Genomic DNA, 22,616 nt, shown 5'->3' with positions numbered 1-22,616 from the left:
AGAAAAAAAAAAAAGGTTTATAATCAGCTATGCATAAATGAGCTGGGACACCCCAATTATTTCTCATATCTATAAGATTTTCAGCAATGGTTGCCTCATCGTGCTCAACTACTTCCGTCCACGAAGTAAAATAAACCCAATAAAATATAGAAGCGATTAAGGAAAAAGTGAAAGAAAACTAACAAACAAAAAAGAATCCACATAATTAAGAAAGCAGACAAAAAGAGACATTATTGCATTGGTGTTGCATCATAATCCACTTAGATAACTATTGAACTATGAGTTATATTATTTGTATAACATTACTTTTTCTCTATCTCTCATTACACTAATCATCTCAACTCATCTCAAACTTTTCCTCTCTTTTTTCTCCCATCTCTCTCTCCATTGTATATAAATAAATCTGTATAAAAATAATATAATACAGGTACACTTTTTCTCAGATAAAAACATTTCAGTTGGTGACAAAAATAACCAAGCGTCACTTCAACAACCAATCGAACACTTGGTTCCTGTAGAGTGTAGAACCAGTGTGTTGATGAGGTCAACCGTTGAATATAAAAAGAAAAAAGAAAAAGGACAATAATTATCATCTTAGCTAGACACATGTACTTTATTTAAACTCGTCCTGAACCATAGACAACAAGTGCTAAGTGCAAGTGCAAGCAAAAAAAATATGGCATACATCGCCACCACGGTTGGTGCAAGCAGTGTCACCACAGTGGATTGCCAGAAACAAGTGAGATCATGGAGGCTCCTACGTTCCCTGGTGGAACTTCTAATCCCCACTTGCAACTGCACCTTCGTAGAAGAAGAAGAAAACCAATCACCACAAAAGTGTCTCCAAAATCATCCACAACAACAACAACTCATGATGACAACTTCAACCACAATCACTGGCACCATCTTTGGATACCGCAAAGGAAAGGTGAGTTTCTGCATCCAAGCTAATGCTAACTCAAGCAACCCTATTCTGCTGCTGGAGTTGGCACTTCCCACAAGCGTTTTGGCTAAGGAAATGAGAGGTGGCACACTCAGAATTGTGCTGGAGAGTAGCACCACCACAGGAACATGCAGCAACAATGTTAACAATAACAACAACAACCTTTTTTCCACGCCTTTGTGGAGCATGTACTGCAATGGAAGGAAAGTAGGGTACGCTGTTAAGCGTAGGCCTTCAAATGGTGACTTTGAAGCCTTGAGTTTGATGCGTTCAGTTGCTGTGGGGACTGGTGTTATAAACAGTAGTTGTTGCAGTAAGGAGGATGAGATTATGTACCTTAGAGCCAACTTTCAAAGGGTTCGTGGCTCCTCCAATTGTGAGTCTTTCCATTTGATAGACCCAGAAGGAAGCATTGGCCAAGAGCTTAGTATTTTCTTTTTCAGGTCTTCTAGGTGACCTTTGTTAATTTTTTTATTAACTATTATGTATATATTTTTAAGAGTTTGTTTCATTCAACACTTCAACTTAATTACCCTTTTTTGAGCCGTGACTATGGCATGGCTTTATCCTATGCTCTGTGAGTAAGTGTAAATTTAAATGTACTCTTTCCTTCCTTTTTCATGGCTGAATGTGACAATTTGGGAGAGGGAGCGTGTCAAGCCTATATAGTCTGTCTTGCCCCCAAACCCCCCCGTCTTGGTTGTTACAGTTAAGAATTTTCTGTTTAACAGTTTGGTCTGAATATTAATACCACTATACCTGATTACCTTTTATATAAACCTTCAATTTTAGCAACTACCAACTTTCCTTGTGTTCTAGTTTTTAATTTTGTCATTTCTAATTTTATTTTTCTCCCGATCTCCTCCCCTAATTAAGAAAAAAGAAAATTATACATGGATACTTCATGTTAGTAAATACTTAGAAAGAGAAAAGAAATTAAATAAAAGAGAAATATGAATGTATAGATAATATAATGTGAAATAAAAAAAAATGAGTATTAATGATGTGTTTACACTATTAAGATATCCAAAAAAAAAATCTTAATAAAAATTATCAAGTCCCACTAATACCTTATAAGTAGTGTAATATCATATTCTTACATAATATTTTTTTATCGTACATTTTTCCTACTTTTTTTTTAAAATCAACATTAATTACTAGACTTATTTCAAACTTCTTTTTCTTTTCTTTCTATATCTCTATATATTATAAAAAGTATTATATGAGTTCTTAGTAAAAATAAAAATGTTCTTGTAATCATCTCATGATTTATTCAGAAAAAAAAATCTCATGATTTTGAAAACAATTGTTCAATATCCCTTTAAGCATGAGCCAGCCTTTTCACTCCTTATTCTTTAATGATAGATTATAAAGGTAATAGCATCTTCAATAAAAAAAATAAATTAAGTGTGTTTCTTAAGTTACTTTTTGTGATCTCTACACTGTAATGTTATTATAAGAAATTCATACATAATTTTACTCCAATAGTAAAAAAATTATAGAAAACATAAAAAACTCATACTTTATGTTTTCTATTTTCACTTAATTATGGTGTTATTATATGTTAGATAAATATTATTTTTTATTGCTAAGAAATAATTTATTCCAAAAGATATAAATCTTATTTTTAAGAAATTCTTCCTATCACATAGATTTGCTCCAATGAAAAAAAGAATCAGTACGAAACAGTTTCTTCACTTAAGAAATTAAATCTTCAAGAAATTCTCATTGGAGATACTTTAAGGTTTAATGCTCATGATATAATGAAGGACATATTCTACTGTGCGAAACCAAACATTTTTTGCACGGTACAAAAGTTATTTTATATCTGTTAGATCTTTTTAACTTCAAATCTATAGCTCAAAATTTTCTTCTTTCTTCTTTTTATCGTTTCTCTTGTTTACTCCATTTTTTCCAATTTTGTCCTTTGGAGACCCCTTCCCTTCTCTTTTCCCCTCAGAGCCCCCGCCAGTTTTGGTAACTCACTGTCGTTGGTGACCCATCACCGCCGCAGCAGCAATGATAATGTTGATGAATTGGTAAGTGCATCAAAAGATGAGAAAATCCAATATTATTGTAGAAGGAAATTCAAAAGATGAGAATGTTGGGAACTTAGCCTACGAGAGCTACTCTTTGATGTAATGTTAATGATTTTTTTTCTATTTATAATTATTCCAATTTACACTTGCATCTACTAATATACTCTAACATTGGTCCCTTGCATGAAAGAGCCTAATTTATCTATTTTCTCACCCAAATCTCTTTGTAGATCTAAAATAGTAAATTGCATTAATGATATTGTTTCATCTTAAGATCTGGTCAGGGATGCATCGTTTTGTGTTCCTTAATTACTTTCAAATGAGGTGTCGGGACGAGACAAAGGGGGTGGTCGGCAACAATGACACACAATGGTCCGTGTTCACATGCAAGGAAAGATTTCACAGTGATTCGTCATTTTCCTTTAGGAATGAGTTTCACAGTGCTCGTGTTTGACGTTTTTTTATAAGAATTTGATTTAGATTTGTTTCTTGAGTCTGGTATTCTAAATTTATGTTGTTAGCTTTTGTATCTATTTCGCAGATCTGAAAAAAAATGAATATTATAATTTGATTTGTGTTGGATTTTTTGTTCTATGTTAGGTCCTTGTTGTTTGTTATTTTCTTGAAAGCCATTGATGATCATGAAAAAGCAATGGTTCTATCGGTGACAAAGTGGAGTTTGTGAAGGAGAGAGAAGGGATGGCGGAGGATAGAGAGAATAGGTGATTAGAGAAATGGAGTATTTAGGGACAAATTGGAAAAGAGAAACAAAAGAGGAGAAAAAGAAAAAAAAATAAAAGAAAGAAAAATATTAACTACTAACTTCAAAATAAGCACATCTAACGATTCAAATTTATTTAGGTACCGTGCTAAAAATCTTTCACTTTCACACGGTAGAATTTATCATAATGAAGATCCAAAGACGGGCATGAGATCCATATGTCAAGTGTGTCAACTTTTTTATGGTCATGTCTTCAAGTAATTCTAGCCTGAAAGTTTTACAATTAATTAACTTGAAAGTTGTTGTTTGGTATTTTTTGGAAAATAAAAAAAAAGATTCAACGCAATTCATATAATTTTTATCCGTGAGAATCAAAAAGATAAAATTTACAACCACTCATGCAGTGTAGAAACTACATTAGTATATATATACCCCTTGACTGGAGTAACAAGCATTTTAATAATGTCACGCATAATCGACAGGTCATAATATTCTCCTTGTTTTATTGTTTGGTGAACATTCTCCTTGTTAGTTATTACTATCAAGCAATCTTTCAGAAATCGTACCCATGCAAACAGCTTTGGAAATTCATATTTAAATCAGATGCCGAAAGATATCGAGTACAGAATTAAATTTTAAAGATCACAATGATTAATTTATATAATTCTAGATCATTAATATTTGAAAGAGCCAAGGATGAGTGGAAGATTTTTTTATATTTTATTTTAAGAAGCTTCGGTGGGGCATCCTTCAAAATGGGTATCTAATTGCATGTATGAGTTGTTTCAGATTCCTCAAGCAACAAGGCAAGTGGAACAGTGCCATTTATGCGGGTGCACTGCAAGAGCAACTGTTTTATCTGGGCTCAGCCCCAAACCTGGGCTTATCTTTTTTCAGCCAGGTCCAACTAAGGGCCCAAGGACTGAATAACTAGACCATATGGGACGGAAGGGCCAGCCCAACATGTTTGACAATACAACTAGACTTCACACAATGATTCTCGGTTTGGTAAAGGTGAAGTGAGGGTAAAAAAAATAAAATGAACAGTAAAATTATGTGAGATTTGCATTTTTATACTCTACTATAGTCTACATTTAGATCAAAGTTAGGAAGGGAATTACAATGCACATTTCTGAATTCTAAAGGACAAAATAAAGAAGGAAAATTTTGTTATTTTGAGTGTTAAAGTACTTCTGAACTCCCCTAACTAACATCCAAACATACACTTATAAGAGAAAACCTTGAATATCAGACTTCTCAGCTTTATTTGCATGAAATGCAGCTATGAAAATTATGGAATAGGCATCGTGCAGAAATTCTGTATATTTCACATTATTGCATTCTGCAATTGCTAACAAGATGACAAAATAAATAAATAAAATCAAGAAACAGCTGCATAAAATATGCTTCCAGTCCTGGTAAAAGCTGTCACAATAACGAAAGTAGACAAAACCAGGTGCATGTCAATCCTAACCATCCTAGAATGTTCAAGCTCCATTTGCTGGGTGAGTTACCTGCAAAAATACATAGGTGCCTCAAGATAATTTAAATATCACAAATGTACATGCAATGCAATAGAGGCAGTGCCAGTGTGCCACCAAAAATGTATACTATTTGCCTAATTGAAGATAGTTGTTCCTTATGCTCCATTCAAAATCCCAGTGCTTCTCTTCATTTTTTAATGTCCAATAACACCATCCAAAGGAAGCTGCAAACGTCTAGCTGTGCCTTTCCAAAGTCTTAATCTTTTAGGGATCCGTTTGTCACATTCCACTCGTTCACCCACTCTCCTGAAAATTAGTCCACTTTCAAGTTATGGCCACGCAGAAGGAGAAATTATTAGGGGGTCTAGAACAATCATAGTTCTCACTAATCTCCACATGACACATAAATGAGTATTGTTAATTTTCTAAAAAATTGAAAAAAATTGAATACATATCACAAAGAGATTGGTTGAGACCATAAATACGTAGTGGTCCTCAACTACCTAATAATTTTTCATCAAGAAGAGGATAAAGTTAATTTATGCATACAAGGATTTTAAAAATTTAGGTTTATAACGGTGAAACATCTAGTGCAGTGTCAAACAAACAGTAAGAATAGATGCCTGTCTTACCAACTAAAACAAGTGGGCCATTTGAATTGTTTAAGGCTTGCAGTTGACCTACCCGACTTTTGTATATGTATTGAATATTATCCATAGCACTCATATTATCGAAAAATGTGTCAAAGAGATTGTAGAAATGCAAATCCAAAACTAAGTTGTGAGATCCTATGTTGGCTTGATAAAGTTCCATAGGATCTGCAACACCAATTCTCTGGCAGATTATCACATAAGCTGATGATGAATATTTTCGAACAATTTGGTAGCCCTGCTTGTAATATGAAATTAAAACATCTAATGAAACTGTGGCAGCAGATGGTTCATTCAATAGCTCAATTCCCAGCAAAGCAGGATTTTTTGCATATCTGCAAATGAAAATGTATGTTAAGTAAAGGTAAACACAGAGATTCACAAAGCATTTGCTTAACAATAAAGCCAACAAATGCCATTGTCTCCATCTAATAGGAAGCAATTGTAGGAGAGAAAACATCAATGCTATTTTCTTTACCATGAATTTCATAACAGTATAATTTCTGACCAGGAAGAAAAGGGACAGTGAAGAATATAGAAGAGGGAATCATTTTATAGGAAGTTAAATGCCAAATGAATGATATTTCTAAGTTTCCCTTCTAGGACACCATTTATATATTATATTCTGTTATTCACTGCTTCAATGCTAATAAAAAGTAAAAACTTTTCCTCTTACTGCAAAAAGAGTGGAACTATTTACTGATCCTAAGTCCTAACAAGTGTATTCAACCAATATAATTATAGCAACCAATAAAATCATAACAGTACATATTAGATGATACGAACAATCTCAGAATATGTTTGCACATTTAAAACATACCTAGAAACTAAAAAATCAATAGCATGTAATGAGTCGGAAATATAATCAGGAGAAGTTGGCCAACCCGTAAATCCATCTCTGCTTGCACTATGCTCCATCCCATTTTGGGAAGCAGGAGCAGCATGAAGGTCAATTATGCATTTAATATCATATTCCCTGCAACACGATAATTAGGCATATTGATTGTCAGAAGGAAAAACAAAGTTCCAATTGTGCTAAAAACCTTGAAGAGTTGAAGGTAATGCAGCAAAATCAAAACCTACTGTGCCCATGAAAATGCATTATCTAGAGCTTCAAGACTTCCTCCAATAAATGGACTCGGAGGATCAGGATCATAAGCAATCCACCACCCAACTGGTATCCTCACAGTATTTATTCCATGTTTATATAGAAATTTGAAATCCTCTATGGTGATAAAGCTATTTCTATGTCTCTGCAGTTACAACAATCAATAGGGAACACAATCTGTTATTTTATTTTGTAAATATTATTATGTATGTGATGGCTTTCACGGATTCAAAAGATTTGCAAAAACGAAATATATATAAGTTGGATGAAAGGAAGTTACAGAAAAATATGTGGAGACTTATAACTATTCTTCAGTGCAACATCAAATGAATGATCCCCCAAGCGCCCTATATAACAAACTACTGTGAACACTATGTATGACACATTTGGCCTTTGCTTAGCATAGTTATAGCATAGACCTTGTTCCCGTTTGCGGGCCATTTCTTTCGGAGTCATAACAACTTAATGGCTCTCATAGTCCTTCAGGTAAGTTGGGCTCTGAGTGATTCTCCTTGGTAGAGTCTGGTGCTCTTCATCAATTCCTCTGTACAACATGATGACAAAAGAATCTTGTGGAAACACAACATTATATTTTTTACATGCAACCAAATGACTTCTAATTTTGTAGAAATCAGAAGAATTAATACCTGAAGATATGCCCCACCCTTTATCTTGAGGTGAATCCTATTTTTTCCGTCCCGCTCAATTCCATGTCTCTGATGATGAAGGAGATTTCGTTGTTGCAGAGACAGTGCAGCCTCCACCACCACATGTAAGAAATTGGCCTTCGGAGGTACAAAATTGAAATTCTGATTACCATATTCATACAATAAAGCTTCAAGTTCCACGTATCACTCCAGCAAAACCAATTCTTAAAATTCCGTTGTTATGTTTGAAGTCCTGCTTAACTATTGGTGCCTACCATATTCATTCAATTACACATGAAAAAGGAAGTAACTCTCACCCTCCAAGATAAAGTTAGAAGAAAAGAGATGCCAACTAAGAATTACAGCTACTAGCATACAGCTATAGCTGTATTAGAACTGATCGAGATTCAAGAACCTGAAAGAATTCTTCAGTCAATCTAGAATAATGTCTACAATTCCAATTTCTTCCAAAGTAGCTATCACCACCAAGCCTGGGAACATTTGTCTTACCAGTATTTCATCCTAAAAGTAACAGAAAACAAAACTAAATAGTAGAAACTACAAAGTAATGCAAGATTATTCAAATCACTTTTTTTCTTTCTTTTAAATATGGACTCAACACATTTTGAAGAATAAATAATTTATAAGCCATGAAATGAAACTTTGAAGTTAAATGAGTTTACCTTACCTGAATATACCCCAGAATAGATGAGATAGCAGCAGAGTAAGAATGCACATGCCCATTTGGTAAAAAACAAGTCCCATTAAGAATTAATGCAGGCTTCAAAAGCCCCCAGAAAGGAAAAATATGCAGAATCCATCATGGGAAAAAGCTATGTCCCGATTATGTAGTCCAAGAGAGAACTCAAAAAAGCCAAAGATTGCTTCTCTCAACTCCTCAGTTAATTATAGAACTAGAAAAAAATTAAAATGAAAATAAAAAAGAATGTTCCAGTTATATGAAAACGAAGCCAATGAAATAAGGATGAAAGAAAAGAACAACTTTATAGGGTGGGAAAGGTAAGGACAAAAAAAACGTTCTCACACGGTTTGTAAACTGAAAAAGGAAACTTTGTTTGTGGGGTTCTTCAACTATTAATTCTAATTCAATAACTAACTGATTATTTAGGATCTCCGCTTCTATTATCATGTATTTGACTTGGATAAAAAACAGAGGAAACAGAATTAGGAAAGGCAAGGTAAAAGGTACAAGCGAAGAAAAAGACATGTTTGCTCACTTTGTTTTATCATCAACATCTTCTATATATGATGGATTCATTGCACTGTTAGCTGCAACTAATTTCTTTCTCTCTTGAAATAGTTAACCCTAATGCAAGAAGTTGAGGAAGATACAAAGTTACAGGAAATCTGTTATCTCTTTTGATAATAACGGTTCAACTTTGCTCAGAAAGATTTTAATAAACTTAATGTTTCATATTATACAGAAATGTTAATTTGCACCGAAACAAATTCTTCTCTTCAGGGTTTTGATGTCTGAAATTAGATTCTCATCATGTCAAAAGTTTGGATTTAGGGTAAAGTTGGAGGATAATCAACGTGTGTTACTCTTTATTATGTCATTTTAGGGTCTATTTTTAATTTACTATTTGTTATGTATTATTTGGTGATGACGTATTCATCCACTGTTAACTTTATTATTGAGTGAATTTATGTGACTTTTGTTAAAATATTTATAAAAAAAGAAAGAAGCTAAAAGATCATGTGAATTTTATTAAATTTGAATTGAACCAAAATACACACGTACAGTATCTTCCAAATTGACAGTGGTTACGACATAAGCTAAGCCACAACCTGCAAATTTTCTCATTCAACAAATATCCAAGCAGGCATGATAATGAGTATTGAAAATCTGCACGAGAAGAAACAAACTACACCACTGAACCAGCTTCTTGACTCTTCTTCAGAAAGAAACTAGAGCAGTATGGAATTGCCTATTTTGTCTATTTGTGTGGAGCAAATGAACATTGTGACTTTTTCCATGCGTTCAATACGTTCTGCACGTATTCTTGGCCAAACCAACGTTCTACAGAGAATACTCATGCGGAGCAAAATGGTTGTCGTGCATGCCAAGTTGTGAATTTTCTGGGTGAAATTCTTAATATGACATATAATTATTATTTTTAAAATTATAAGGGGAAGAATATATGAACAATGTTTATAACATGTTTGGCAAGATTTTATCTATAACGAGAATAATAAACTCTTGATACATAAATATCTCATTATTTTAAATATCACATTAATACTTTTTATTTTTTCTTTCAATTAATCACAAGATAAATCTTATTTTACCTATATTTCCCTTTACCTCACTACTAGGTGTTGAGTAGGATTTTTGGGTATACATATAACTTTTTTTTTCTTTTTCTTACTTGTAGAGTTAAGTCACATCTCAGTTCTACTTGTTCAAACTTCAAGTTCAAAGTCTTCATATAATGTCCCTCTCATGATAAAATGACGTGAAAAACTCCTAGGACGGGAGAGAAAAGAGACTAAGAACGTGTAATTGGGGTACGGGATAGGTGTTCAACAATTCGGATTTATGGTCAACTTAATTACACCAGTGAATAGTTAAGGAGATTAATTAGAATCATGAACACTTCTCAGCATTTAGCCAATAATATAGTCATGCATAATAATAATTTATCGGCTTTTTTATTACATGGGATAAAATTTTATCCAATTTTCCAATCAGAAATATCTTTTAAAAAATGATCTAAAAGAGGATAAGTCCTAAAAGAAGTTAGGACTTCTCAATTAGAAATCATCACCCTTCTTATGACTTTTAATTTTTTTAACTGAAATCGTAAAATTATTTATGATTTCAGTTAAAATATTTTTTTTACGACTCTCAAGTCATAAATAATGTTTTTTTGTTTTACGACTTTAAAGTCGTAAAACTTTTTTTCCTTAAGGTTTATAACTTTGAAGTCATAAACCTCTTTTTTTTTAACAAAAACTACAATTTTTATGTTTTTTTACTTTTTTTAATTTAAAAAAAATATTTAAATGTATAATAAATAATATTAAGTTGACTTATTCATTAATATATTTTTTATGATTTTATTTGATATGTTATTAATTTATTTTAATGTTTTATTATTTAAAACAATGTTATATATTTTTAATATTATTTTATTTAAATTTTTTTATTTAAAATTTAGATAATTTATTAATAAAAATACATTAAAAATTTAAAAAGAGATATTAAAAATTTGAATGACTTTAATTTAAAAGTTGATTATATTTAAATAAAAATTACGTATTTGTTAAACTAATAATGAGATTATGTTGTATTATGCGTTTTTTTATTAATATATTAATTATGTTGTTTTTAATTTTTATTAATAGATTATTTAAACTTTAAATAAAAAAATATTTAAATAAAATAATATTAAAAATATATAATATGTTTCAAATAATAAAACATTAAAATTAATTAATAACATATCAAATAAAATAATAAAAAATATACTAATAAATAAGTTAAATTAATATTATTTATTATACATTTAAATATTTTTTTAAAAATTTTCAATAAAAAATTGTAAATTTTAAAAAAAACTTAAAAAAAATATAAAAAAAAAGGTTTACGACTTCAAAGTCGTAAACCTTAAAAAAATAAATAAATAATAAAAAAGGTTTTACGACTTTAAAGTTATAAAACCAAAAAAAAAAATTTACAACTTTAAAGTCAAAAAAAAAATTAACTATAAATAATTTTACGACTTCAGTTAAACAAATTAAAAAAAAAATAAGAAGTCGGAATAAGATTTACCACGTCTAACTCAGAAGTCATAATTCACATTACCAATTACCTCCTCTTGGATAATTTTTTAAAAGATACTCGATTAGAAAATTGAATAAAATTTTACCCTCGAGTGATAAGAAAGTCGATTTAGCCGATGCTCACCTAAAAGGTACCATGATTGATAGCTAGCCTTATTCATTATGAAACCTTATCAATTTTTTAAGGAAGATGGAAACAAATAGTAAATAATTAAGTACATGTAGTTTGAGTTCTAAAAACATATATGGGTCATATCGATCTCCAAAATAAAAAGATATAGGTCAAGATAATGTTGAAAGTTTTTCATGTGAATATTTGCTTATGTAGTCATCTTTACAAGTATGTGCTTGACGGATGAGAATAGCTAGCCGCTGGATCATGGAGTAGAGTGGGTTGAAAATATTATGCATATTGTTTTATTGATTAATATTAAGCATACTGAAACACACGCCTAATGTAAATGAAATACGGGAAGACAAATATAGAAGAATGCTTTCATGCAAATAATCATTTATCTATATACCTTGAAAACTTGGATAAATTCTCATAGAAGAATCATCTTCCCAACAATATGCCGAGGTCTCAATCATCAGAACATCCTTGAATTTTTACTTGACTTTGCAAGGTGAATATATATCCTCAATTGCAATGCATGCGTCTAGTTCACAATGGAAGAGTTAAACTCTGGCTCCTGCTACGTCTGGAAAATAAGAATTTTGTGTCATGTGAAGAGAACCTCAATGAGAAATTCCTCTCTTGCAGTGCAATAACATCTTTGTTACTTGAAATTGAAACCTTTTCAATCACCAAGCTTTCTGTATCCAAATTTAAATCCAACACATCCCTAAGTACCATTGAAGGAAAAGATGAATCCACCGAGACAGACCTCTTCATTTTGAGTTCAATTTCATCATCAAATTCTTGTGCAGTAACATCATCAGAAGCAGAACCAATTAGAATTGAAGAATGGCCACTCACCTTGCCAGATTCATTCAAAACTTGAATTCCATCATCCCTCCCCTCTTCACTAGAATCTTCTTCTTCTCCACCACTATAATTACTTTCTTCTATGCATTCATTCATATCAGAAACACTTGAATCAGACTCCGTGCCACCACCAACACTGGCAACATCAAGAACAATAGGGGCACGACACAGTGGACAGGTTTTATGAGATCTCAACCAAGTATCAACACAAGGGACGTGAAAAGCATGGTTACACTTTGGCAAAACTCTTAGACTCTCTTCTTGTTGAAACTCACCAAGGCAAACAAGACACTCAGATTCTTTAGTTAACCCTTCCTCTTTTCTGTATTTGCATACTGTGATGGAGTCTATGATTGACTGTTGGAGACCCTCTGTGAGGATGAACCATATGGGATGCCTAATGGCTTGTTCACGTTCCTCATCATCAGAAAAGGGAAAATCTCCACGAATGTCAAATAATATTGGTGGGTTGCTTCTGCTAACGTTGTATCTATTTGGATAATAGTACCTTAGGATTTTGAACAAGGTGATGAGAAACATAATTATGCAAGTTGTGCCAGCTAAGACAATTATAACGATAGGTGCAAGGTTTAGATGCATGTGATCTCCATGAATGAGGGAAGGAACCCACGGAATTGATGAAAGTGGGATTGGTGAGTGAAGAGGCGAAGGTATTGAACTATAATTTGTTCTCCTCCCCATCCCCATGGTAGAATCACTTGAGCCAAGGTACGGGTGAAATAGTTTTCTTGGATGGAAAATCATCATGGAAACATGGCAAGAAGAGAAGAAGATGTCTTTTGGTACGAGGGGAAAATTTAGAACATGAGAACAAGAGGATCAAAAATCATACAGTGATAGAGGGTACATGGAAAATTTGAAGTCCTCGCTAGAGTTTTGGTAGAATTTTGGCCATGCTTCAATCAGTTTGATGGGACAATTTCACTTACATTCCTTCTTTTTATTTGTTTTGATCCAAGTCAATGGACATTTATTGAGTCGTTTCCGTGTTATCTTAAGTGGTGGGAGGTTAAAGGAAGGTTATTTCTTGTCAGTGTGTCTTCATATCTCTGTGTTCAAACTTCTTGCAGATTGTTTAATGTAGGAAAATGATAGGACTTTAATTGATGTTATATTCACAAATCTTAATTTTAAATGTAAATTATTAGATATATTTTGATCCTATGGTAATTTTTTCATATGATCCATTTCAATTTATATTAAATTTTTATTTAAAAATAGCGAGTATATATATATATATATACTTTTAAACAAACACATGGCTTTCAGCATTTCACAGGGAGAAAATATCATATAGTATGCCACAAAAAAAAAAAATGTACGCTTAAATAAGCGTCTGCATATTAAAAAAAGCGAAAATGCTTTGGAGTACTAAAATTAATTTGTACGGAATGTGTTCTTAAACTTGATTGGCTGTTGATTACTTAATAACATTTTACTCTCATTAACACGCATCCTGATTAATTGTTCTTAAATTCGTGAAATTTTCTCAGCTCAAACCTTGTATTTACAATAACTAAGCTGCTAATTTTGGAGAAATTTTAACATTTTTTTGCACAGAAAAAAAATATTGTTAATTTAAAATAATGCATTTAAAATTTATATGAATGTATTCAAAATTAATGCTACTCTCTGGGAAAATTAAGCAGTTTCCTGTAGTTTAGACTTTAGAGTTCCCTTTATAAAAAATAAAAAAAATAAAAAGACTTTAGACTTAGTAATAAAATATTTTAGCTACGGATTAATACATTTCAGTTTTTCTTTTGGAATATTTAATACATTTCAGTTAATTATAATGGCTGGGTATATAAACTATAGACTTTAGAAGATGTAATAAATAATATATATGTTCAGCCACTAATTAGTATGGTTCGTTGTATGCGGCAACTTCTATGAAAGTACGAGGTATGCATATTTAAATCTTGCATTGCATTAATTTTTCGTGTCTCTTCTCCTTCTTTGTAGGATATTCGTGGAATTTTTTTCCTAAATCCATCTTTATGTTGAATCATCATCGGAAAAATATTATAATACACATCAATGTTTTATTATTAAAGTACTATTGATTTTTAAATAGTTTGCTTCGGTTTTCAGTCAGAAAAGAAAAGCAGAGCATTTTTGGAGGAAGCCTTGTTGATGCTTGACCTGTTCTAAGCTTCCGTTATTATTTCTTTAATCTCATCAGCAAAATTATAGAACACTAAATCATTTATATGCATTTAAAGAAGAGAGGGTTGAATGAAAGAAGAAAAATCATGTGCAATAGTGGCAATAGTTTTTAATTAGATGGGAATCAAAATTTTCCCCTATGGAGTGGCAAGTGGTAATTTAATCTAATTTTGGACTAAACGCGCAAGCAAGGAATTTCCCAAGCCATCAAATCAGAGAGAAACTTGCACAACAATCAAATTCCCAATCACGAAAATTACTTCCTTTTCATCACGCTTTTGCCCCGAATTCAATGCTCCCACTCCACCACCAACTTCACACACCAACCACCTTTTCCTTCCACGCCTCAAACTACATACTTGAAAATTCTCGACTTGAGTCCATTCGGATATATTAACCCATAAAAACTACCTCCACCAGCACGGCAGCACAAAGTTGATAATAACAAAAAGATTGGATTTTTCATGGGTGGCCAACAAAAGAAGATTGGTCAAACTCAACGAAGAAGAAATGAGATTATGGGTTTCACAGCTTCTCACAACAAGCCTTCAGCTTCAGGGTTTGACCTGATGCAGAACTGTGATCTTCCTCCACCTTCCAAGTTTTTTATGGGTCCAGATAAGAGTGTCATATTGTCGATGAATAGAGTCTATAGCAGAGAAGAAGAGCAAGATAGCAAACAACAGTCTGGTGCTTACAGGATTGAAAATGGAGATGATGAAAAGGATAAGATGGAGCTTCTGAAGGCGCTGCGAGCATCTCAGACACGGGCCAGGGAGGCAGAAAAGAAAGCTGCAGTTCTGAAAATGGAAAAGGAGGGTCTTTCTATGGTTTTGTTGGAGGAGGCCATGCACTTGTTTGCATATCGCCAACGGGTGAGAATGCTTGAGCTTCAAGTTTTGCACTTGCAACAAACCCTTTTGCTGCATCAACAACAAGAGGAAGATGACCATGATGAAGAAACTACTAGTGTTGCATGGGTTCTGGCCTTGGTAATTTCGTTGGGAATTGGAGTGACCACTGCCCTTGCTTGTAGATGCTATCTGTGAATAGCCACTCTGCCGCCATTGGAATTTGGAACCGTGTTGAGACATAGAAGACGATCTGCATATACAATTTTTTGCTTTATTTTTCGTGCTAATCGACTTTTAATCAATTCTAATTCTCTTTCCGCTCATTTAATAGATTAATACAATTGCTGTTGTTTGCAACGGTAAAGCAACTTTCACAACCGTATTGAACTGCTTTTGAACACATAATGTAGAGCTTGCATAGCAGAAAAGTCACAACCTATATACACCGTGAAACTTATATTAGAATTAGATATACAAGTATGAAGCGGAAATGCTGTGATATATATACATTAGTTTAAGAAAGCTGTACAAATTGCTATTTCCATGTACAGTATTATTATATACCGCTAGGCTTAATTACACGTCTCGGAAAAATGGTATGCAGATGGCAATTTATATGATGGCCAAGTGTATGGTTCTCAAATGGTTATAACAGTCATTACTAGTACTAAAGAACTCTAAGCAAACCCAACAGACATGCTTTCCGCACTTGCACTCAACGTGGTTGCACCCATCTACCTTCTCAATTACATACCCACATGCCGAGCAGCACTTAACTTGTTCTTTCCCTCTGCACCACTCTTTCAGAGATGAGTCCGGATCTTCCTTGAATTCTTGATATCTCTCACATGAAAGGTAAGGATGATACTCTAAGTGGCACCTGGTACAAGTCTCTGAATAACAAGCCCCACAAACAAATGGCTCACCAGCAGACTCGGGATCTGCAACTCGATAAATTGAGGGGCAGTCAGGAGAAGGGCAAAACCTGTAAGCTCCCCCACTCGTTGCCACAAAAGCTCCCAAAGAAGCCCTGAAAAGATCCTCCAACTTATCACCAAATAAAAGAGATCTCAAATCTGTAAGCAGGATGGGATCTCCACAGTCCCTGTGAGTACAACATACTGGGAAAGTGCCTTGGTTATTAATAGCAGATTCAAATTGCTCAACCAGACACAACCCGCAGAACAAATGACCACAGCCTTCAAGCCGGTATCCATCCTCAACCTCGCACAAGCAAATTGGGCAACTGGGTCCATTTTCAAATCTCTCAACCAAATGATGGCTTGAACGAGCAATCTCAAAAATTATTTCCTCTACTCTCGGTTTCAACTCCTTGCTACCATGAAGAATGACTATATGGCGACGTGTGTTGAGTGTAAGATCTACCCCAGGTACCTTCTCTTTCAGTCCACGGAGATCTGGCCCAAAATTCTTAATCATTTGCTTCATTAAATCAGGAGGTAGATCCATCCCTCTCAGATGAATTTCTAACTGCTTTTCTTCATGGAGAGAAAGGAGGGACTGTATCACCTTCTCCTGAGCCAAAGCAACCTTGTTTGGGGAACCAAACACCCGTAAATTTAAGTTGTGTCTGTCAAAAAGAATATAAGTTCCCGTCTCTTGCTGCAATGAGTTTTTAAGACTAAAGCCATCCCTGGACAACATGAGTTGGAAAACTACAGGGGTGAGGCTGTCATGCTCAATGGTTTTCCCTCTCAATAGTTCTTCCAGAGGTCTTCTAACTTCCGCCACTGTCCTTGTGGCATTTGCCGTTATCTTCACTCGGTGAGAACCATTAACTGTCCTGCCCAGGTTGCATTCAAGACCTTAATCAAGAAGATCAATGATTGTCAGCTGTCAATTGTAATAAGACTTTTGAATTTGTGCAATTAAAGTTATCTCACAATACAAATATAGGCTACCAACAAACAAGGATAGCCCATTCATAAAAATCAATCAATGTTAGGACAGAATAATGGCAACTGTTAGTCCATTACTTAGTTAAGACTTAAGCAATTAAAAAAAATGATTGTTCAACAAGACTGACAAATAGAATTGCAAAAAATCAACAATTTTTTTTCAAAAGAAAATATTTCGTAGCAGCCATGTAGATTTGTGAGTAAAAAATGCTTAGCATTTGAAAAATGAATTACAACTTACAAGCATCCACAGAAGAAAATGTATTACCTTTCAAATTCCTGAAGCTTGCAAGTACTTCATCCAGTTGTTCCTTAATCACATGATACACTGGAGTGGGAAATATAATGGAGCTATGAAACAACTGCTGGCACTTTATCTTTTGCCATGAAAGACATCCAGGTAACACCTTTCCCTCAATTTGCTCCAATGCTTTCGCTGCCTCTAAATGTAATCTTCCATCAAAAGTGATCAAAGCTCTCATGAAAGAATCCTTAGGCTCAGGTGCAAACACCTGAACTCGGCAAGGAATAATGTGAGGGTTCCTTTTCGGCAAAAAGGGGTAAATTTCTTTTAGGAGTGCCTCTTCCAAAGCACTGCATGGTGGATTTCCAGCAGCATCCCCTCTCACCAAGAAAAAATCCAAAATCCTTCTACTTGTAGCAGTTCTTAGCACATCCACTATTTCAGCTTCCGAAAGCTCTTTGTCAAGCCCATTTATAACAACGCTGTCAATACTCTTTTTGCCAATTTCACATCGAACATACCTTCCTCCTACTGCAAGGTTATAGAAATCTCTCAAGATATAATTGACATCCTTTATATCACATTTAACTATGGCAAATCCCCTGCTAAGCCTACGAGGCCAAGAAATTCTTGCTTTAACAGCAGGGAACGAAAATGTTTTATCCCATCCCAACTGTGAAGGAACAATTTTCAAGGATGAGCCACAAAACTCTTGTCCATCTAGCTCAGCAGCTCTTCTGACAACATCAGGGGACATAAATATTATCCTGCCCCACTTATCCCTATCTCCATCCCTCATATTGCCTGTGAATTTGTGCACAGCACAGATGCAACCAGAGGTATTCTTCTCAAAAAACATCAAGAGCTCCCTGTCATCAATTTCATTTATGTTTGGATGACACACATCAACACTCAAGGAACGTTTCTCAAGTTCCAAATGTTTTATCTCAGCACCAGACCCAAACAAAGCTACAGGTGGAGAGAAACCAGACCCATGATACAAAAACTTATCCATACATTCCGTGCGTAACAACTTCCTCTCATATTCTAGAACACCATTAACCAACCCAAGGGCTATATCCATCTCATTTGAAGTGGCATATAAGTGGATTTCATTCTTGTCAACATTCACTTCAATGAAGATGCGTTCATCCATACAAGCTTTCCTTATACGTGAAACAAGAGCAAGCAAATCGCAGTTGGCTTTTCCACAAAATCTCTTGAGAAGAATACAGCCGAGACCAGACAGTGTCTTCATTAGCAACTTCCGCTCTTCCATTTTGGATACATCAAACAAGGGAGCAGGGCAAAGGTTGAATAAAGATTGAAAGTCAAATGCACACACACAGACCAAATATTGATTAGAAATGGAAAGAAGCTCACCAAAAACTACCCAACTTGGTTTCTCAGCAAATACAAGCAATGAACAAGATGGATGTAGTTGAACATGTTGCCCAGTTTGCGCCACTTCATAACCAAGTTGATTGCAGCCAGAGTACATGGCTACATTCTCAACAAGTGAGGACAGTATTACCCTTTTCAAATTCTTATCATGATTAGAGGGCATACAAGGGTCCCAAAGCCAGTAACTTGGAGTAACAATGTCATGTTCACGCTCAAGGCAAGTTTCTAACTCCAAAATTGTGTCTTGACACCTCCTGATGGATTTGGCATTGATGCTGTTTTCCCAACACCATTTGTTCTTCCTTTCTCGAGGCAAAGCTTCCCATTCCTTGTACACAGAGAGAAGAGTAAAGAGGTCACCATCACAATGGCAAAATTGCACTTTAAGACAATCAGATCTTTGCTTATCAAATTCACTGCCAACTCTGCAAAAGATGCTACTAGCATTGGCCATCACAGCAGCAAGGATGATACCCTCCCTACCCAAACCATGTTTGAAACAACCAAGAATAAGTTTCCCAAGCCTAGGTTCAATTCCCATTCTCACCAAGCACCAACCTTCAGAAGTTAAATCATGAGCATTATTGTTCAGTTCAATGGCTCCTAATTGAATTAGATTCCGGATTGCCATATCTATTGAGCTAGGACTTGGAGCATCCACAAAATCAAAATCTTGCATGTCCTTCACTCCTAAAGCAAGGATTCTCAGAACTGCTACACCAAGATGAACTTTCCGAATCTCCGGCTCTGTATTTAGGTCCATAGACTGATAATCGGCTTCCAAGTACATTCTATAGCACACACCAGGCTCGGTCCTCCCAGCACGACCAGCCCGTTGATCAGCAGAGCTCTGGCTGATCCAGCAAACCTTAAGTACACTCATCCCACTGCTAGGATCAAATCTGCTGTCTTTAACCAGCCCAGAATCTATCACATACCTAACACCAGGAATTGTAAGTGATGTCTCTGCAAGATTTGTTGAAAATATCACTTTTCTCTTTCCAGGGTAGTTCTGAAAAACACGGAACTGCTCGTCAGATGAAAGTTTTCCATGCAAGGGCAAAGCTACTGCAGAGGCAGCTTGAAACTTTTCACAGGCCCATTCTACTTCTATCTGAGAGGTCAAAAAGGCAAGAATAGTTCCCTCTTTCTCAGTTTTGTGAATCTCAGTTGCCATTCTGACAACATCAGAAACATATGATGCAACAACAGCAGAACCAGAATCTCCACCACAGTCAGAAGGAACATATTTGATATCCACCGGAAAGCTTCTCCCAAGCACATGAAAAATTCCACAACCAAAAAAGTAATCAGATAGCTGCTTTGCATCAGCTGTAGCAGACATAATGATAAGCCGCATTTCAACCCTCCTACAAAGTAAACTCTTCAACAAAGTCAACAGAAAATCTGTATTTAAGCTCCTCTCGTGAGCCTCATCAATTATGATGCACGAGACCCCAGACAAATTATTATCACTCATGTAGTGCTGCAATAAAGAATGATCAGTCATGAATGTTATCCTGGAATCAAACTCACGCGAGGATAAAAATGTAGAACAATATTTGATTGATTGGCCTTCATAACATCCACTGCTTTCTTGCTGGACCCTTTGAGCCACTGCTTTGGCAGCAATCTTGCGAGGTTGGGTGCATACAATGGATTCGTCAGAACCAACGCCTGAATCAGCAAGAAACTGTACCAGCTGCGTACTCTTCCCTGAACCAGTCGCTCCAATTAATACCATTATCTGTATATACACTAATCAGAAGCACAGCAAAAGAAAAAAATATATCTAAATTCTAAACAGAAACGTAGTTCATAGTATCCACTGGAAATAAAAGTCAAAATACAGAAGTACGAGAGAGGACTCTTAGATTTCATCTTAGAATCAACTGGGGTTTTAACTGAAGTTGCCCAAAAGGTATATAAACCACAACCCAAAAATTGAGGTAGGCACATGGGGCTTTCCAACACGCACCTCCAGAAATGCCTGCCAGACCAGGAAACACACAAAAGATCCCTCCCTTCACAAAACACAAAAGCAACATAAACAAGGAATAGGACCTAATACGATGTCATTAGATTCCATCTAAACCAAGGCTTTAAAAAACAGTTTGCGTCGCAATTTCAGCCACAACGTCAAGGTTTTCAGCGACTGCAATTGCAGTCACATTTGACCCAATTTCCCATGCAATGTCAAGGAATTTGGAGTCTTTGTGACCGCAATTGCGGTGGCATTTGCCCACAATTTCCCTCCATCTACAACCGCAACCACAGTTAAAGGCATTGTTTAAAACCAAATGGCATTAAATTAAGTTGTTAGACAGTTAGTACATAAACCACACCCCCAGTAATTGCCACTTTCCAACAAGAAGAAAAAGGAAAAAATAAGGTTATAAACTTATAAAACACACTTATCCCTTCCAATGAAAACAGAGTGTAATAAAAAGAATTGAAATCACAATAGAAAGAAAGAAAGAAAGATATACCTGCTGATAATGTATTTCCTGAAGAATATCCCTCCGGTAAGCATAAATAGGCAACCCATCCTCAAGCCTCCGACACTCCCTTTTGATAAGACAGTGAATCCGCTTCCAATCAAAACCTCCATCAAACCTAAACACCTTAACACCCTCCACGTCATCACCGCCATCCTCCAAATACTTCAACAAACACTGCATCGCAGACTCAAACTCCTTCAACCTCCTTTCAACCAGATTCTTCTCATCAACGAGCCCTTTCTTCTTCTTCATAAGCTCGTTTTGCGTGCCAATTCGCAAGGGCTTACTCAGCGAACTCGAAAGCCGAGAAATTTCTTTCGCCAACCGTTCACACTCATCCATCCAAAACTTCACCTCCTTACCTTCTTCCATCATCATCAACCCTTTCACGTGCCTCGCGAAAACCGGTCGAAGGCGACAATCCACATCGTCCTTGACGACGACAACGTTGGAATCCAACGCCGGCGTGAAATCGTGCTTCTCCGCGAGCCGCGCCTCCCAGAACCAGACGACGGCATCGCGCGCCTGCTCCCAGCTCCGGTAGTTGAGAACGGCGGCGACGTCGTCGGTTGGGTAGAAAGTGAAGCTGTCGTGGCTGGAGCGGCATTCGTCGATCAGGGCCTCGACGTCGTCGCGGTGGAGGGGGCAGCGGCCGAGGCGGAGCTCCACCCTGAAATAAGGCTCCGGAGGGCGGTCGATGCGGGCGGCGTGGGGCTGGAATCGGGGCCTCCATTGGTGGTAGGGACGGTGGTGGACTGGGCGGGGAGTCCAACCGCAGCCGTGGGTGGGTGGTGGCGGACGGTGGAAATCGTGGCGGCGGGGGGTGGAGAAGGGGTTGGGATTAGTAGCTTTCTTCATGAGGAAGCAATAGCGATGAAACCCCAAGTGAAGTGAAAGAAATAAAGGTGTAATTTCTCCGAGAGTGTGGATGTGGGTTTAGTAGTCATCTCTGCAATGATTTTGGTCTTCGTCGTGTCAAACTCTTTGGTTTGGCTCACTCACTCACTCACCTTTTGCTCTTCCACGACGGTTTCTTGTTCCTTTCTCTACCGTCTTTTGGGCTCTTATATATATACTTTCTTTCTTTCTTTTCTTTAAATATTTTTCTTTTTCC

At 35.5% G+C, this 22,616-nt stretch overlaps 4 protein-coding genes across 15 annotated transcripts; 2 read left to right on the top strand and 2 right to left on the bottom strand.

Annotated features, from left to right (window-relative positions):
- Positions 1 to 560: 560 nt before the first annotated feature.
- On the top strand, positions 561 to 1,685 carry LOC114382058 (protein MIZU-KUSSEI 1-like). Its single transcript, XM_028341291.1, has one exon. The coding sequence runs from the start codon at positions 677 to 679 to the stop codon at positions 1,397 to 1,399; it is 723 nt and encodes a 240-aa protein (XP_028197092.1). The 5' UTR covers positions 561 to 676; the 3' UTR covers positions 1,400 to 1,685.
- A 3,259-nt stretch (positions 1,686 to 4,944) lies between these two features.
- LOC114381012 (RING-H2 finger protein ATL51-like) lies at positions 4,945 to 13,351 on the bottom strand. 12 transcript variants are annotated; one of them, XM_028340180.1, is made up of 7 exons: positions 11,927 to 13,351; positions 7,593 to 8,114; positions 7,365 to 7,489; positions 6,921 to 7,090; positions 6,658 to 6,813; positions 5,820 to 6,172; positions 4,945 to 5,493 (listed from the first exon to the last, which is right to left on the bottom strand). In XM_028340180.1, the coding sequence occupies exon 1, from the start codon at positions 13,156 to 13,158 to the stop codon at positions 12,067 to 12,069; it is 1,092 nt and encodes a 363-aa protein (XP_028195981.1). In that variant the 5' UTR covers positions 13,159 to 13,351; the 3' UTR covers positions 4,945 to 5,493; positions 5,820 to 6,172; positions 6,658 to 6,813; positions 6,921 to 7,090; positions 7,365 to 7,489; positions 7,593 to 8,114; positions 11,927 to 12,066. The 12 variants fall into 12 exon arrangements, 11 of the variants coding, with proteins under 11 accessions (XP_028195981.1, XP_028195982.1, XP_028195977.1 ...); XM_028340181.1 differs by having other exon boundaries at positions 4,945 to 5,217; positions 5,315 to 5,493; positions 6,921 to 8,114; XM_028340176.1 differs by having other exon boundaries at positions 7,226 to 8,114.
- A 1,382-nt stretch (positions 13,352 to 14,733) lies between these two features.
- On the top strand, positions 14,734 to 15,787 carry LOC114381259. Its single transcript, XM_028340477.1, has one exon. It carries the CDS (start codon positions 15,045 to 15,047, stop codon positions 15,627 to 15,629), a length of 585 nt encoding a protein of 194 aa, XP_028196278.1. The 5' UTR covers positions 14,734 to 15,044; the 3' UTR covers positions 15,630 to 15,787.
- An 86-nt stretch (positions 15,788 to 15,873) lies between these two features.
- On the bottom strand, positions 15,874 to 22,563 carry LOC114381258 (ATP-dependent RNA helicase DEAH12, chloroplastic-like). The gene is made up of 3 exons (XM_028340476.1): positions 21,491 to 22,563; positions 17,622 to 20,748; positions 15,874 to 17,260 (listed from the first exon to the last, which is right to left on the bottom strand). Exons 1-3 carry the CDS (start codon positions 22,358 to 22,360, stop codon positions 16,047 to 16,049), a joined length of 5,211 nt encoding a protein of 1,736 aa, XP_028196277.1. The 5' UTR covers positions 22,361 to 22,563; the 3' UTR covers positions 15,874 to 16,046.
- Positions 22,564 to 22,616: the final 53 nt, after the last annotated feature.

The sequence above is a fragment of the Glycine soja genome, chromosome 13 (genome assembly GCF_004193775.1).
Source record: "Glycine soja cultivar W05 chromosome 13, ASM419377v2, whole genome shotgun sequence".
Taxonomy (NCBI): domain Eukaryota; kingdom Viridiplantae; phylum Streptophyta; class Magnoliopsida; order Fabales; family Fabaceae; genus Glycine; species Glycine soja.
Note: the sequence above shows the minus strand (reverse complement) of the source record. Positions and strands in the feature narration are given on the sequence as shown.

Coding starts and splice junctions, on each gene's coding strand:
- LOC114381012 (XM_028340174.1), bottom strand. CDS start 13,158: ATGATGATTTTCCATCCAAGAAAACTATTTCACCCGTACCTTGGCTCA.
- LOC114381258 (XM_028340476.1), bottom strand. CDS start 22,360: ATGAAGAAAGCTACTAATCCCAACCCCTTCTCCACCCCCCGCCGCCAC. Junction 20,749..21,490: donor AGGAAATACATTATCAGCAG/GTATATCTTTCT, acceptor GTGTATATACAG/ATAATGGTATTAATTGGAGC. Junction 17,261..17,621: donor AAGCTTCAGGAATTTGAAAG/GTAATACATTTT, acceptor TTCTTGATTAAG/GTCTTGAATGCAACCTGGGC.
- LOC114381259 (XM_028340477.1), top strand. CDS start 15,045: ATGGGTGGCCAACAAAAGAAGATTGGTCAAACTCAACGAAGAAGAAAT.
- LOC114382058 (XM_028341291.1), top strand. CDS start 677: ATGGCATACATCGCCACCACGGTTGGTGCAAGCAGTGTCACCACAGTG.